The sequence below is a fragment of the Ranitomeya variabilis genome, chromosome 2 (genome assembly GCF_051348905.1).
Source record: "Ranitomeya variabilis isolate aRanVar5 chromosome 2, aRanVar5.hap1, whole genome shotgun sequence".
Taxonomy (NCBI): domain Eukaryota; kingdom Metazoa; phylum Chordata; class Amphibia; order Anura; family Dendrobatidae; genus Ranitomeya; species Ranitomeya variabilis.
Window position 1 is genome coordinate 226,766,121 of NC_135233.1, and position 16,248 is coordinate 226,782,368.

At 45.9% G+C, this 16,248-nt stretch overlaps 1 protein-coding gene across 10 annotated transcripts in view; it reads left to right on the plus strand.

The window, feature by feature from the left end:
* KDM5C (lysine demethylase 5C) overlaps window positions 1-7,064 on the plus strand; it is a 54,018-nt gene extending 46,954 nt beyond the window's left edge. For 7 of the 10 annotated variants that reach the window (XM_077283858.1, XM_077283853.1, XM_077283856.1 and 4 more), the window contains 6 exons: window positions 573-713; window positions 1,013-1,534; window positions 2,941-2,995; window positions 3,087-3,289; window positions 3,654-3,872; window positions 5,794-7,064. In XM_077283858.1, coding sequence (XP_077139973.1) covers window positions 573-713; window positions 1,013-1,534; window positions 2,941-2,995; window positions 3,087-3,289; window positions 3,654-3,872; window positions 5,794-5,805 — 1,152 coding nt within the window. In that variant the 3' untranslated portion in view covers window positions 5,806-7,064. The remainder of the gene's footprint in view (window positions 1-572; window positions 714-1,012; window positions 1,535-2,940; window positions 2,996-3,086; window positions 3,290-3,653; window positions 3,873-5,793) is intronic. The other 3 variants (XM_077283857.1, XM_077283851.1, XM_077283854.1) reach the window with 1 other exon arrangement.
* Window positions 7,065-16,248: the final 9,184 nt, after the last annotated feature.

Below are 16,248 nucleotides of genomic sequence, written 5' to 3' on the forward strand. Positions count from 1 at the left end.
ACGTCCTTTCTACGGATCCCTTGAGTGCACATTGGCCTCCAAGCCTTTGTAGCTACTTACCCCGGGCAGTTCGAGACCTTGGCACTGTTCATGTTAAGCACAGCAGTACATGAACTTTAGATGTCATTGTTCAATTTCCTAATCTGTAAAACAAAATGTACAGGCCCACATAACATGGAGGCAAAAAGTGTAGTACCGTGTTCAGATCTGAAGCTGAGGAGGTGACTGTTTGCATCCTTGGTGGTGTAGGGCAGTGATGAGTGAGTGTGTACGTATAGTATATTTGTATCCCTGATGGTCCAGGGCAGTCAGGTGGCTGATTGTAAGATCCCTGGTGGAGGGCAGTGGTAATGCTGCATTAAGCTTTCCTGTTACTTCTCTGCAGAAATCCTAGAGATTAATGCAGAGAGGGGATGGAGCGCACTGAACAATTGGACTGTTACCATGTGCAATCCTCCTGTAGCTGCCACATCCTTTCTCTAAAGCTGGCCGCTCCTTTGTCATCATAAATAATGCCCTTTACAGTCTGTTCCTATGACTGATGGTAATTGCTTTTCTTTCCATTATTGCAGGTTCTGTGCCCAAGTGCAGATGTTTCTTCAGGTACCGGCAAGAGATCCCAATGGAGGAAGGAGAAGGAACATGGCTTGTATCGATCGGATATAGAGAGTCTGGGGCTTTCTGCACAAGAGCTGCGAGATCCTGGATGCATTGTAAGTAATGGTGCCCATACATCTGACATAGCGGGTAGCCAAATGCTGGTTGGGAGGTGCACAGTCTCTCTCATACAAGTGTTTTCTATGGGAATGTTGAGTAGGCCATATACAGGCAACTCAGTGAAACAAAAGGTTTGGGCATGAATTCATTATGCAAGATCCTTTTCTTCTCCTACATAACCTATCCCTGGAGGCTCCTATAGACACCAGTCCACCATACCTGGGCAATCTGATAATGTACATCTGATTTTTAGACTAATGAAGCGTCTGTATTTATTTTGTGTCCCTCCATTCAGGTCCTGGCCTTTAAAGAGGGGGAACAGAAGGAAAAAGCGGGCATCCTCAGACTACGGACTATGAACTCCACGCTGGAGAGAGGTTGTGTCTGCGTGTGTGGACAACCAGCCGGAGAGCTAATGCTGCGCTGTGAGCTTTGCCAGGACATGTTTCATGGGCTCTGTGTGCCCGGACCCAGACTCTCTGCTCATCGTGGGGCACACACTTCTCAGTCTGTGGCTTGGTGGGAATGGGACAGTCGGTTTTTGTGTCCACTCTGTGTGCGCTCACGGCGACCTCGGCTGCAAACTATACTTTCTTTACTGGTTGCTCTTCAGAAATTGTCAGTGCGCTTACCAGAAGGAGAAGCCTTGCAATGTTTAACAGAGCGGGCAATGAGCTGGCAGGATCGAGCTCGCAGGGTACTGGCAACGCCAGAAATATCTAATGCTGCTACAACCCTGACGGAGAAAAGACAGCGATTACAAAATTCTAAGGACCCACAGGCGCTGAGGGAGACCACCCGCAACGAGCAGAATCCTGTAAGTAGTTTTGTGGGAATTGTTGGTCTTCTCCTGAACACATCATTATCCCATGTCTGGTCATAGCGCTGTGCTGGAAGACATGAGGTGTATTCACACATTGCAGAAAGTTCTTGTCACTTGAATTTGAGACTTTCAGTGACTGTTTTACATTGATGTACAAGCTGCAACAATTGCAGCAGATGACTAGATTTGTAGAGGAAAGTCCAGAAACTTTATGTAAAAAGCGATTTAAAAGTGCAAAGAAAAAAAGTGCTTAAAACGTACTTGCACTGGGGACTCGGTGGTTACAAGTTACAGGGTCTGTAAAATGACTCTTAAAATCAATGTTAGTAATTTTTCCTTTTGAATACTTGGGCCACTCTACTTGCCTCTGCTGGGACCGGATGGGGTGATGCCCTGACGGTTTTGGCTTCAGCAGTCGTTAAGCACATGGGCCGACAAAAGGATCAGGCAGCAGAAAACCGACTGAGCTCTTATTCATCCTCCCCGGGTCCAGCGCTGCCCCTTGCTCCTGCGGTGACGACACGGACAGAGCTGCAGCCAGTCACTGAGCTCTGTGGCTCCAACAACAAGGCCGTTTAGCTCATTAAATGCCCGCTACACTATCGCAGTGTTGCCACCGCTGCAGCTGATCAACAAATGCTGGAGCTTCTGTGAAAACGGCACTATACCCCAAAAAGCATTAGTAAGAGCAAAGTTTTTGGGATTTTTGTTTTTTTTGTCTGACCCTTTTGGAGCAATAACTTTTGAAACCGTATTATTCTGCTCCCGTACAGCATCATGTCATGGGCAGCTCATCCCTCCTTTACTTGGGTTGATGTGCTGCCGATAATACAGTAAGTTATGATGGTATAAAAATCATCTGGTCCCCCACCAAACGAGTGTTTTGCTTATTCAGTGGGCGATAATTAATCAGCGTTCTTATGAATTGACTGATCATCCAAACGTGCCTTCATTTGAATACACATAGTTCTGATGTGGATTGTGTTGACTTCATTCTGTACTGTTCCTTCGTTACAGACCCTTATCTCCCACCCTTTCGTAAATCTATTGCCTTCTGCCACCACCAGGGGGCACAATTGTATACAGCTGTACATGGATCCTATAGACCAAAATTGTGCTTGTACTGGAGGGCCACTGGGAAACACTGATGCAGATGTTCCCAAACTCCATTCCTTGCAGCCACCAACAAATCATGTATTGAGGATTGCCGTAGTATTGCGTGGGTGATGGAATTATCAAGTCACCTGTGCAATACCAAGGAAGTTTGTCTGAAAATGTCACCCTATTTTATTTATAAAAATGAGCCTATGCATTTGTCGACAGTTCAGGTTGTAATCCACTGATGTTCTCCTGTTCATTGCTAAACTTTTTAACTTTTTTTTTTTTCTATTTCCAAACAGGTTCCCCATGAGAATGGAGATGGTCATTCAGAGAACGGCACTTGTGCCATGCCAGGTAACCTAACCCCACATGTTGTCTCTAGTACCGCGGTGGCAATGTTGGATGTGCACTCATTTTATCATGTATATATGCTTCTTCCCTACAGATCTGGATGCAATGGCTGCTCTGCTCCCTCGTATTGACAGGACGTCTGTTCTGGATATTTCTATTGGATCTCGAACCTTGCTGGAAGATCTCATGTTGGAAGGGGATCTACTTGAAGTCACACTTGAAGAAGAACTTAGTATTTCAAGGCTACTATTGGCATCACAGACGCCACCAGTGGAGCGGCTCCGGTCGCTGATCGAGGTAACACAAGTCTTCATACGAAACCGATTTAATGCATTAATTTTATTTTTTATAAAGACTAATTTTTATTAATATTTTATTGAATAAGTGATTTGGCTTGTGAGTATGGCAAGACTTCAGAACACCATGCCCTTTCCCCTGCATGACGTTGATCTAATGGCAGTCAGACGTTTTTTACATCTCCTTTTATGAGTGAGGGTTTTTCTTTTTTTTTTTTTTTTTGCCATAGTTTTCATACAGGGCTCTCTATTATGTAGACATATGACCTATGTGCATTGGTTGAGAGTTTTACATCAGTGACTTCTCTGTGCAGCGAAGGACTGGGTTCTCAGAAACCAAATTTCAGTGGCTGTTCTCTCAACAGATTGAACGGTGTGAACGAAGAGCCAGTCGACTGAAAGGAAAAGACCACGAAAAGAAGAAAAAGAGGAGGAGCGAGAGGACGGAGGGTGGTTACCTGACCCCAACACTCCAGAAAGAGGAGCTGGGACCAAAGAGAAGCCGCAGTGACCGATCTCAGGACATGGTGGCAGAGAAGGAGAGTCCGAGGAAAGCTGGTGCTGAAAGTAATCAGAATGGAGAGGTGAGAAATGGTCTCTGACTGTAGTGTGACCTTAACCCCTTCATGCCGCGGCCCTTTTTCGTTTTTGTGTTTTCGTTTTTCGCTCCCCTCCTTCCCAGAGCCATAACTTTTTTATTTTTCCGTTAATATGGCCATGTGAGGGCTTATTTTTTGCGGGACGAGTTGTACTTTTGAACAACATCATTGGTTTTACCATGTCGTGTACTAGAAAACGGGAAAAAAATTCCAAGTGCGGTGAAATTGCAAAAAAAGTGCAATCCCACACTTGTTTTTTGTTTGGCTTTTTTGCTAGGTTCACTAAATGCTAAAACTAACCTACCACTATGATTCTCTAGGTCATTACGAGTTCATAGACACCTAACATGTCTAGGTTATTTTTTATCCAAGTGGTGAAAAAAAAATTCCAAACTTTGCTTTAAAAAAAAAAAAAAAAAAAAAGCAATTTTCTGATACCCGTAGCGTCTCCAATTTTCGTGATCTGGGGTCGGTGAGGGCTTATTTTTTGCGTGCCGAGCTGATGTTTTTAATTATACCATTTCGGCGCAGATGCATTCTTTTGATCGCCCGTTATTGCATTTTAACGCAATGTCGCGGAGACCAAAAAAACGTAATTCTGGCATTTCGGATTTTTTTCTCGCTACGCTGTTTAGCGATCAGGTTAATGCTTTTTTTTAATTGATAGATCGGGCGATTCTGAACGCGGCGATACCAAATATGTGTAGGTTTCGGGTTTTTTTTATTATTTTATTTAGGATGGGGCGAAAGGGGGGTGATTTAAACTTTTATATTTTTAATATTTTTTTTCACATTTTTAAAAACTTTTTTTTTCACTTTTGCCATGATTCAATAGCCTCCAAGGGAGGCTAGAAGCAGGCACTGCCCGATCGGCTCTGCTACATAACAGCGATCATCAGATCGCTGCTATGCAGCAGAAATGCAGGTGTGCTGTGAGCGCTGACCACAGGGGGGGCGCTCACAGCTACCAGCGATCAGTAACCATAGAGGTCTCAAGGACCTCTATGGTTACCTTCCTGATGCATCGCCGACCCCCGATCATGTGACGGGGGTCGGCGATGACGTCATGTCTGGCCGCCCGGCCGGATGCGGTTGTTAAATGCCGCTGTCTGCATTTGACAGCGGCATTTAACCGGTTAATAGCAGCGGGTGAATAGCGATTTCACCCGCCGCTATTGCGCGCACATGTCAGCTGTACAAAACAGCTGACATGTCGCGACTTTGATGTGCGCTCACCGCCGGAGCGCACATCAAAGCAGGGGACCCGACATGCGCCGTACATGTACGGCGCATGTCGCGAAAGGGTTAATGTCTGAGCTCACAGAGCCTAGGAATTTTTTTTTTTTTTTCTTTTTTTTTCTCTCTGGATACCTTTTTTAAAGTGAGAACTATAAATCCTCTCCTGGTTTGCTGGGTATAAATTTATTTATTTATTTTTTTTCACTGACGGCAAGCAGAAACACTTGGTGACTAGGTGAATCACCATTTATATTAGAGTTACAAAACTTCAGTATCCAATAATATCAAAGGCATTTTTAAATGAGCTGATAATTCATAGGAACTCTTCCCAATTATTAAATATATCGGCATGCAATGTATGAGCAGAATGCTTGCTTGTCGAGTGATTGGATTTTTATGCCAGAATATAAATCGTAAATGGCAGTGCATTCCCCATGCACACTGGAGATGTGGTGCCAATGCCATGAAGTTGTATAGGGACACAAGTCGTATTCTCATTCGTTCTGTCCTCGTTACTACTCGTGAGGCAGTCGATCACGCAATGACCGACTTGAGAAATCTGCCAGTATTTGCATAAAAGAAACAAAGATTTGTTTTATTGGTTTGTACATACAGTGAATTGTTCTTCTATATTTAGGCACTAAATCCATTTTCTTTTTCTTGCTAGCAGCGCTTGTGACACTCAGCGTGATGCCCTGACACTATGAATTGGGACAGTAACACTCCCCGCCAGACATGAGTTTTACCTCGTTGATGAATGGTTACAGGCGGCTGTAGGGGCGACGAGACCTAGAAACCCCTCTACCTCTTACACCGCTTTCTCTGTTCTATACACTCTCGTCTCCTGGAAAGGGAGGGGAGTACTTCTTTCTGGGGACACCTAGTGGAAGCTGGTGCTACTTCTTCATGACAGATGGCAAAACTCTGCAGAAAGACTCTAGGATGCCAAGAACATCTCTTCCTCTTCTTGCTGACGTCAAGCAAATAACTCCAGTTGGAGACAAGATGCAGATTCTGGCAAGTTTTCCCCATAGGTCCTGCAGGGTGAGGTCCGGCCCTGGCAAGCATGTGATGTCACACAGAACCAATACCAGCGTCTGGTACTGCACTGGGCCAGGGACTTCTGTCAGTAAGGAAGCTATGACAGGGGTGTGGTGCGCACACCTTTTTATTTATTCCCTTCTTGTGTTTCAATAACTGCCCGGCTTCCATCCTGTTTGACCCAATAGTTCAGGATCCAGGGGCTTTCTGCACTTCCCATCCCTGTAAATCTTGTTCACTTTGTTGAGAACACTTTGTTTAAAGAAAAAAAAAATAATAATAATTTCTAGAAAATGTAAAATGGAAAAAAAAAATCCCTGAAGTCTCCATGCTGGAGAGTTATCTTTTCTGATGTGTAGAAATAAAGGTAGAGGTTTTTGGATGCTGTCTCCCGGTTTGCTTTACCAGGCAAACTCTTAAGTTGTGTTATACCTCAGTATTGCAGATGTTTATTTTCCATACGTCTGTTTGGCAGGACTGCAGGCCGCCGGGGACTCTGGTTCATGATAGAGGTTTTTTTTTTTTCCTTTTACTTGTTTTTGTACCCAGAAAGATTTAACTTATTTGACTGGAAATATTTCTTTTTATTAGGTTCAGGTAATAACAGATCGTACTAGATGACTCTCTGAATATCACATTTATTTTTTTTTTAATAATTCATAAAGTTCTGTCAAATCACTGTGGCTTCTTGAATGGTCCATTGTCCCAAGGATGGGGTTTTGTCTTTACAAAGGATTTTGCACCGTTGGATGATTAGGTTTATAGCTTATACTGGCAGGAGCGACACCGCAATGGTATAAAGGGTTTTGTGGGTTAACAGCATTTTATATATGAAGGTAATGTATTGATGTAGCTGCTGAGGTCTGTACAATAAATAGACATCTATTAGTTTCACTAGACGGCAATTAATACTTTGCTTTCATTATATCAGTGTTCACTTGTCACATGCTCACCTCCGCACTTAAAGGCGTAATGTGGCATCAGGAGGTAAAGCAGGGCCAGTGATGATACTTCTACCGATATGTCAGTCACCTAAGAGTGTTTGGTATTGTTCACAATTTATTTATTTTTTCTCCTTCGCCTCATTGGAGAAAGCAGGACCATGGGTGTTATGCTGCTGACACTAAGTTAATACAAAGAAAGTTATCTCCTCCCCTGCAGTATACACCCTCCTGCTGGCTCCAAGAGAACCAGTTTGTTCTTAGTGGCTGTAGGAGGCTCAGGGGTCTGCTATTCGGACCAAAAACCTCTTTATTTTAACTTTTTAATTCTTAAGAATTTTTACCTGGAAGAAAAGGCGACAGAATGTTTCAAGGCTCCTATCTCCCCAAACCAACAGGCGAGCACGTGGAGTGTCGCCTCCACGTATCTTCTCCTGCTAAGTGGGGTGCCATGCCTGGGCTGATTTTTAGGGGCGATGGGTACCTTTTTAAAAGCACCGATCTTCCCGCACCATCAACAGACGAGCACATGGTGTGTCGCCTCCATGTATCCTCTAATGCAGCCAGGCCTAAAGCCAGACAATCAGCCCTGTCCACCAGGATTGAACCCCTTGGATGCATAGAGGCGTCTGTGCAGCCCCTGCTGCTCCTTCACCACTGTCTAGCGGATGACGCAAGGAGGCGGACGGTTCCTCTCCAGCTCCCTATGAAGGGGAGAGTGGATTGAGGGTATATAACTGATCCCTGCATCATCCAAAAAAATCACTAGCGACAGCAGCTGTACAACGGAGGTACCTGCATACAACGAAGGTACCTGCAGCATCGTCCAAAGGACATCTTCAGCCTCTCTGGATAAGCCACGACAACAGCATCGGAGGTTGTCTCCCTGCCCTAATGGGGGACATGAAACACAGAGGTTAAATACCCCTCCCCTTCCTGCAACCACCAGTGTTTTTCCTGTCCCCTATGGGGCATGAAGAGATTCTCTGGTGCTGCCGTGGCTGGCGATCTGGAGCACCCTAAGCTTACCTAATCGATGTCGGGGGGCACCGCTCTCCTCCGTGGGCTGCTCCCGTCTCCATGTGACTCGGGGATAAAGTGGGACGGTGATGTGTGACCGGGGTCCTCTTGCAGCTCCCTGGCGTCGTCCTCTCCGCATGCCGGCTGGTTCCGGAGTCAGCGCAAACTGGAAGTAATGTTAAGCTGAACTTACGGTTCACTTCCTGGTGCGTTCCAGTGTGGAATGCACGTGCTCCCGGCGTGTCTCGGGTATACTCCGGAGCTACTCGCATGATTGGGGTGTTTCTTTTGGGGTTCCCCCCTGATGACCTGGGAGAGGGGGAGCACAAACGCTGGGACCTCGGTTATATAAATCCTGGTCGGGGGATGCCTCCAGGTAAGGCCCATTATCTCTGTCCATCTACAAATGCTCCCTTTCTGCCTTTGCAGAGACTAGCGTCCACTCTCCTACTGTAAGTAGTGGATGAAGTTTCCTTGTTATCTAGGTTCTGGCCTTATGGACCCTGCTCCTAAGAGTGCCCACCCGCAAGTGTGGTGTACGTGCTACCAGGCTTCCCTCAGCGTATAAGCAGCTTTGCCAGCACTGCACTGACGTGTTGCGTGCCGAACAGCCCTCCCTGTTAGACAGCATCAAATGCCTCATCAGGCAAGAGGTTTGGTCCTCTATGTCCGCCTTTTCCCAGGCCCCGGTACCACAACCCCCTCCTTCAAAAAAGGAAAATGGCACCTGTGGAATCTGATTCAGACTCGGGGGAAGTCCTTACTTCTGGTTCAAAGGATATTTGGGAGAATGAGGGTTCCACTTCCACCCCTAAGGATTAGTATGGTGAGAAGCACCATGGGGGGTTGAGGAGGAGACAGATGCTCGGTGCAGGATGAGATGTTTGAGGGTTGAAACCTAAAAAAAAATCAAGTTTTCCCATACACGATAACATCCAAAGCCTTAGCCTTCTGGAATGGGCTCCCTGAGAATGGCTTGGCATCCCGTCAGATTTTGGCTGCTTTCACATTTGCGGTTGTGTCCGCAGCGTTTGTACCGCATATATCCGCATGCGTTGTGTATTCCTATATTTAACATTAGGGACGCATGCGTTTTTGTTTGTTCGCGTTTTGCCGCGTTTCACGACGCATTCGTCGTTTCGACGTTTGTGGCTTGGCGCGGAAATGCAACATGTAGTAATTTTTAGAGGCGTCAATTTGCCGCCTGGAAACGCATGCGGTCGATTGCGCAAGGATTGCGGCAAAAAAAACCCGCATTGCTGTCTATATGAACGCATGCGTTTACAAGCACATGCGTTTGCTTGCGTTCATGAACGCATGCGTTCCACAAGAGAAAAACATGCCTAGACTCTGATAAGCCGCCCCCTACATACAAGGTGATAAAGGGAGGGAGTGGGCATTTGCAGGTCACAACCCAGCAGACAGCCAAGCAGAGCAGACAGACCACAGCATTTAAGGTGCATCATGAATTCATTATTTCGGACACCTGACTTGATGAGTATAGATCTCTTTAGTGTGACAGTCATTGTCTCTTCAGTCTGTGTCCAATGGATTCAGCAGAACAGAATCAGGATGCAATGACGTCAACAAGCTTACCAATGAAGCAACATGGCTGCCATAACACTAGCAGTATGTGGCCAGTGTTTTACATCAGTATTTGTAAGCCAAAACAAGGAGTGGAACAATTAGAAGTAAATTATGATATTAACATAACTAGCACCTCTGTCTTTATCACACACTCCTGGTTTTGGATTACAAATACTGATATTAAATACAGATCAAATACTGCTAGTTTTAGGACAGCCTTGGTTTGTAGAGGAAAAACATAGACACGGTCAACGCAACCAAAACTAAAGTTTATTAATGAGAAATATTATCATTGCAGAAAATTACTGGTACAGATCGAATTACAACAGGACATTTACACAACATTGTCCTGCCATGACACACGTCCAATATCTGAATAAAAAAGGCAGCAAATTGGTCCCGCATGTGACCAACCGCTGCAGTTGACCGCAGCGGGTGATGCTGGAAATCGGGCAGTGGGTGTGCAACTGGTTCATCCAGTTCAATGTTGGGTTGCTCCTTAGCCATTATATAATTCTGCAGAACCACACAGGCTTTGACCACCTCGTTGACTGTTTCCACTTTTAGATTTATGGCTGATGCAAGAATGCGCCATTTAGAGACCAGAATGCCAAAAGTGCACTCTACTGTTCTTCGGGCCCTGGTCAGTCTGTAGTTAAAGATCATTCTAGTGTGGTTCAAGTCCCGACTGGAATAGGGCTTCAGTAGGTTTTCACACATCTGAAAGGCCTCATCCCCAACCATAACAGATGGCATTGGTGGACCTTGAGTGTTGGGGAGAGGTTGTGGCGGGGGAAAATTGAAATTTTTGCCATACACACGGCGGCCCATATCCGAGTTCTTGAAAGTCTGGGAATCGTTGCCACGGCCAAAAGCTCCAATGTCCACGGCAATGAAGCGACAGTTCGCATCAGCTATTGCCATGAGCACAACAGAAAATGTTCTGGCAGGTTTGATAATGCGGATGTGCTTTCCATCCACCGCTCCTAAACAGTTGGGGAAATCACACACACTCCAGAATTTTTCCGCAATTTCAGCCCACATGTCGACGGGGTGGGTAAGGGTATCAACTCATCCCGCAGTACATTCCACAAAGCCCGACAGGTGTCCGCAACTATTCCGGACAGGGTGGATTTTCCAAGCCGGTATTGGAAGTGGAAGGATGATAAACTCTCTCCGGTTGCCAAAAATCTATAAGAAAAAGAAACCCCCCAAAAATTACAAACTATTCTATTTATGGTGTGGTTACGCTAAAGACAGAAAGGAAAATACCCAAAACATACATGTAAGAAAACACAAAATTTGGACTGTCATTGGTTTAGATTTGGAACGTACCTTAATGTAACCAGCAGATGTTCCTCCGGTGGAATCGCTCTACGGAGCTGGGTGTCCTGTCTCCTTGGCCACGAGCAAGCAAATCCCAGAACGAGTCTTGCGACATCCTTGTATATTCATGGAATTTCTCCGGGTTGGCATTAAGCTCGCCATACAGCGTGTGATAGGCTCCACGGCTCTCACGTAGTTCGATAATGGGGTGCCTCCAAAAACGCCTACTTTGTCTCCTTCTCCATCTTTCGCGATTTCTGTCTTGCTCCCAAGCAAAAGCACAGGCAAGAAACAGCTTGAAGCTTAAATCCAGGTTGAAATAAAAGCTCTCCATGCGATGATCCATCATGACACAGGATACAGGAGCAAAATCTGAAGATTACAGCTGTTCAGGGGTCTATATAAAGAAATCCCATAATACACGCCCTCTGTAGTGCAATTGACTGTCTGGTTATCTTGATTTTTCTCTTGTGAAATTTCTGCGCAAACGCAGGAAAAACCGCGTACAAACGTGGCATTTTTTTAACCACATGCGTTACCGTATGCTTCTAAAAAACGCCGTGTTTGTACGCGTTTATATGCGTTTTTTCCACCACATGCGGATTAAACGCTGCGGATTTAAACGCAAATGTGAAACTAGCCTTAAAAAATCGTTTCCCCCTAGACGGAGTTTGCTCTTTATGGGAAATTCACAAAGTGGATGTGCGGGTGTCCATAGTGGCTAAGAAAACGGCTCTTACTTTCGAGGACTCGTCTCAGCTCAAAGATCTCATGGATCATAAAATCGAGAGCTTACTGAGAAAAACCTGGGACACCTCCACTAATCTGCTAAAGATAAACGGGGCTTCCACCTGTGTCTCCAGATCTCTATTTTGCTGGCTCTGTACATTAGCAGACCACCTTACTCAGGGAACTTCTAGGGAAGAGATACTTGACTCTTACCCCTCCTTCAGAAAGCCGATGCTTCTGCGGAATCTGTACGTGTAGCAGCAAAATCCGCAGTCCTCCAACTCAGCCAGGAGAGAGCTCTGTGCCTGAAGTCCTGGAGTGGCAACGTAACCTTTAAGGCTAAGCTTTGCGTCATTCCCTTTCAGGGACACTGTTTTCGGTCCAGCTCTCAGTGAGATTTTAGGAAAAGCTATGGACAAAAAGAAATCGCTCCCTGAGCAGAAAACCCCTAAAAACAGGTTTTTTTCGCCCCTCCCAAGATCGGTCTTCCCAGAGGGAATATAAAGGGAAAGCCAAATCGGGCCATTGGAGCTATCCGAAGGGTGGTAAGGGCAAAAATATCCTTTTCCCCCCACCACAAGCTAACTCCTGACAAACGATGACTGCTCTCCTGTCGTAGCTCGACTCTTGGGCTTCCTCAATCAGTGGCAATCTATCTCCACGAACCAGTGGGTCCTCCGTACCATTCAGGATGGGTTGAAACTAGAGTTCGAGAGTTTTTCCCCCTCAATGCCTGAGAATTACCTCACTACAGACTACACCTTCAAGACTCCTTACTGTTAGATCTTCAAGGTCTGCTTCAAGCAAAGGTGATTTCTCGAGTACCCTTAAAGGAGATAGGCAGAGGGCACTGTTTTTACCTATTCCTAGTCGAGAAACCCTCAGGAAAGCAGACATCATCAATCTGAAATCCCTGAATCAAGTGATCACATACAGACGATTCAAGATGGAGTCTCTCAAATCTGCAATCCCACTCATTGCACAGGATTGGGTAATGGCTACAATACATCTGAATGATGTCTATTACCATGTGCCAATCCACTCGGATCACTGGAAGTTCTTCAGATTTGCAGTTTCCCATGGTCATCGGGTCAGCCATTACCAATTCAATGTCCCCCCGTTCGGCATTTCATCAGCGCCTCAGGTATTTACCAAGATTATGGCAGAAACAGTAATCTTCTTTCATCATCGGGGGATTTGCATCATTCCGTATCTAGACGACTTTCTCGTCGTCGCACCATCTATCCCTCGTCTAAATTTAGATATGGCAAAAATCATGGAGATCCTGGAATCCCTGGGCTTGATCCCAAATTTGGAGAAGTCGGATCTTCACGCTTCATAAAGGAAGAAGTTCCTGGGAATTCTCTTGGAATTCAGGGGAAAAAAGCATCCTTCTTGCCCAAAGATCGTCAACACGATCTTTTTCAGAGGATCTCCAAGTTCAGAGACCAGAGGGCTCCTACCCTGAGGGACTCAATGTCTATCCTGGGATCAGTGACAACATGCATCTAGGCAGTTTCCTTGACTCAAGCCCATACACAAGTCCTCCAGACTCATGTTCTTTTGTCTTGAAAAATGCATCAAAATTCTCTGACCAGGAGAGTTCCCCTTCTCGGTCATGTGAAGCCTTCTCTTTCATGGTGGCAGAGGCTGGGGTTTACTAGCGGAACCTCCAGCAGGGAGTCAGCTGGAATCCGCTTCCCCTGAAGATACTCACTTCAGACGTCAGTCAGAGAGGCTGAGGCACTGTGGTAGAGAGAACCCACTTCCAGGGGTTATGGGCCCCAGACATCAGATCCACAGAGAACAGAAGGCAGTAGAGGAAGCGTTGAAAGCCGCATCTGCCCTTGTCCATGGTAATCATGTGCGTGTCTATTCCAACAATATGACCACAGTGGCCTACCTCCGACACCAGGGAGGCATGAAAAACGCCAGCTGGAAATCAATCGCTGCATGAATTTTTTTTTTCTGGGCAGAGAAACATCTTCTGTTCATCACAGCAGTCCAACTAAAGGGGTCCGCCAATGTCCAGGCGGACTTCCTCAACTGAAAGGACGTCCATCCGGGGAGTAGTGCCTGGACCAAGCAGTCTTTCTATCCCTTGTGTCGAGATGGGGAATTCCGGATGTGGATCTATTTGCCAGTGGCCAAAATACGAAGGTGAGGACGTTCTTTTCCTTCAGTCCCGCAGATGGAGCGCGAGGAATAGACGCCTTTTCTCACTCTTGGAGGTTCAACCTGGCCTATGCCTTCCCACCAATCCCAATTTTAGCAAGGATGCCACAGAAGATATGGTCATATCAAGAAACCACGATTCTGACCGCTCACATGCGGCCGGGAAGATGTTGGTACATCTCTTTAATGGACATGGCCCGGGAAGGTTTGCTACTTCTATCCCGGGGAGTCGACCTCCTTCACCAGGACCCCCTGTTACACCCTGACCTTCACAGGTTGAATCTTAAGGCCTGGCTACTGAAGCCAGAATCCTAAAAGCTGAAGGGCTTTCAGATGAAGAGATACAAACTCTTCAGAATAATATGAAGCCAGTAACCAATGCCATTTATGGCAAGGTTTGGAAGAAATTCTCATCCTGGTGTTCTCCGAATGTTCCTGATTAGTGATGAGCGAATATACTCGTTACTTGAGATTTCTCGAGCACGCTCGGGGAGTCCTCCAAGTATTTTTTTAGTGCTCAGAGTTTGTTTTTCTTGCTGCAGCTGAATGATTTATATCTGATAGCCAGCATAGCTAGCAACCAGGCAATCCACACATGTACTTATGCTGGCGAACAGATGTAAATCATTCAGCTGCGGCAAGAAAAACAAACTCCGAGCACTAAAAAATACTCGGGAGGACCCCCGAGCCTGCTCGAGAAATCTTGAGTAACGAATATATTTGCTCATCACTATTCCTGATCCCTTTCATCCTAACATTGCACAGATTCTGCATTTTCTTCAAAAGGGGCAAGATTTAGGTCATACACCTAGTACCCTGAAAGTACAGGTGTCAGCTCTTAGCTCTTTCTTTCACCAGAACTTGGCTAGTCATCGCTGGATTAAGTGTATTATGACCTCAGCAGCTAGAATCCGACCTAGACATTCGGAGCTGAATTCCCCCTGGGATTTAAATCAGTTTAACCAAAGATCCATTTGAACCCCTGTCATCCATAAGTTTAAAAAAACAAAGAACCGAAAAAACCCTTAACCCTTAGAACTGTCTTTATTGTAAGCAATTACTACCGCTAGACTTGTAAGGGAGCTGAGGAGCCCTACTTAACAGTTACTGCAGATATAATTATTCTCTGATTATGCTTAAAGTAGTCTCTGGCTTTCATAGAGGTCAGGATATTGTGCTACCCTCATTCTGCCCAGATCCTTCTAATACGAAGGAAGAAGCCTTTCACACCCTTGATGTTCGTAGGGTGGCTCTCGACTTCCTCCAACAAACAAAGCGCTGGAGGATTGACCAAAACTTATTCATTCAGCCCTTAGGATGAAATAGGGGCAAAAAGGCAGCTAAGAATACGGTTGCCAGTTGGATCAAACAAGTTATCTGCCTGGCATACTCATCACAGAGTCTATCTCCTCCTGCATCACTGAAGGCTAATTCTACACGTTCAGTATCAGCATCGTGGGCAGAGAGAGGGGACACATCTACTGAGCAGATATGCAGAGCCACCACCTGGTCTTCTGTCCGTACGTTTACCGGACACTACAGACTAAAGGTACCTTCACACTAAACGACGCTGCAGCGATATCGACAACGATGCCGATCGTTGCAGTGTCGCTGTTTGGTCGCTGGAGAGCTGTCACACAGACAGCTCTCCAGCGACCAACGATGCCGAGGTCCCCGGGTAACCAGGGTAAACATCAGGTTACTAAGCGCAGGGCCGCGCTTAGTAACCCGATGTTTACCCTGGTTACCATTGTAAATGTAAAAAAAACAAACAGTACATACTCACCTTCTGCTGTCTGTCACACGTCCCTCGCAGTCTGCTTCCTGCACTGACTGTGAGTGGCGGCCGGAAAGCAGGGCACAGCGGTGACGTCACTGCTGTGCTCTGCTTTCACTTTACGGCCGGCGCTCACAGTCAGTGCGGGAAGCAGACGGCGAGGGACGTGTGACAGACAGCAGAAGGTGAGTATGTACTGTTTGTTTTTTTTACATTTACAATGGTAACCAGGGTAAACATCGGGTTACTAAGCGCGGCCCTGCGCTTAGTAACCCGATATTTACCCTGGTTACCACTGTAAAACATCGCTGGCATCGTTGCTTTGGCTGTCAAACACGACAATACACGCCGATCTGACGACCAAATAAAGTTCTGAACTTTCAGCAACAACCAGCGATATCACAGCAGGATCCAGATCGCTGCTGCGTGTCAAACACAACGATATCGCTATCCAGGAAGCTGCAACGTCACGGATCGCTATCGTTATCGCTGCAAAGTTGTTTAGTGTGAAGGTACCTTAAGTTTT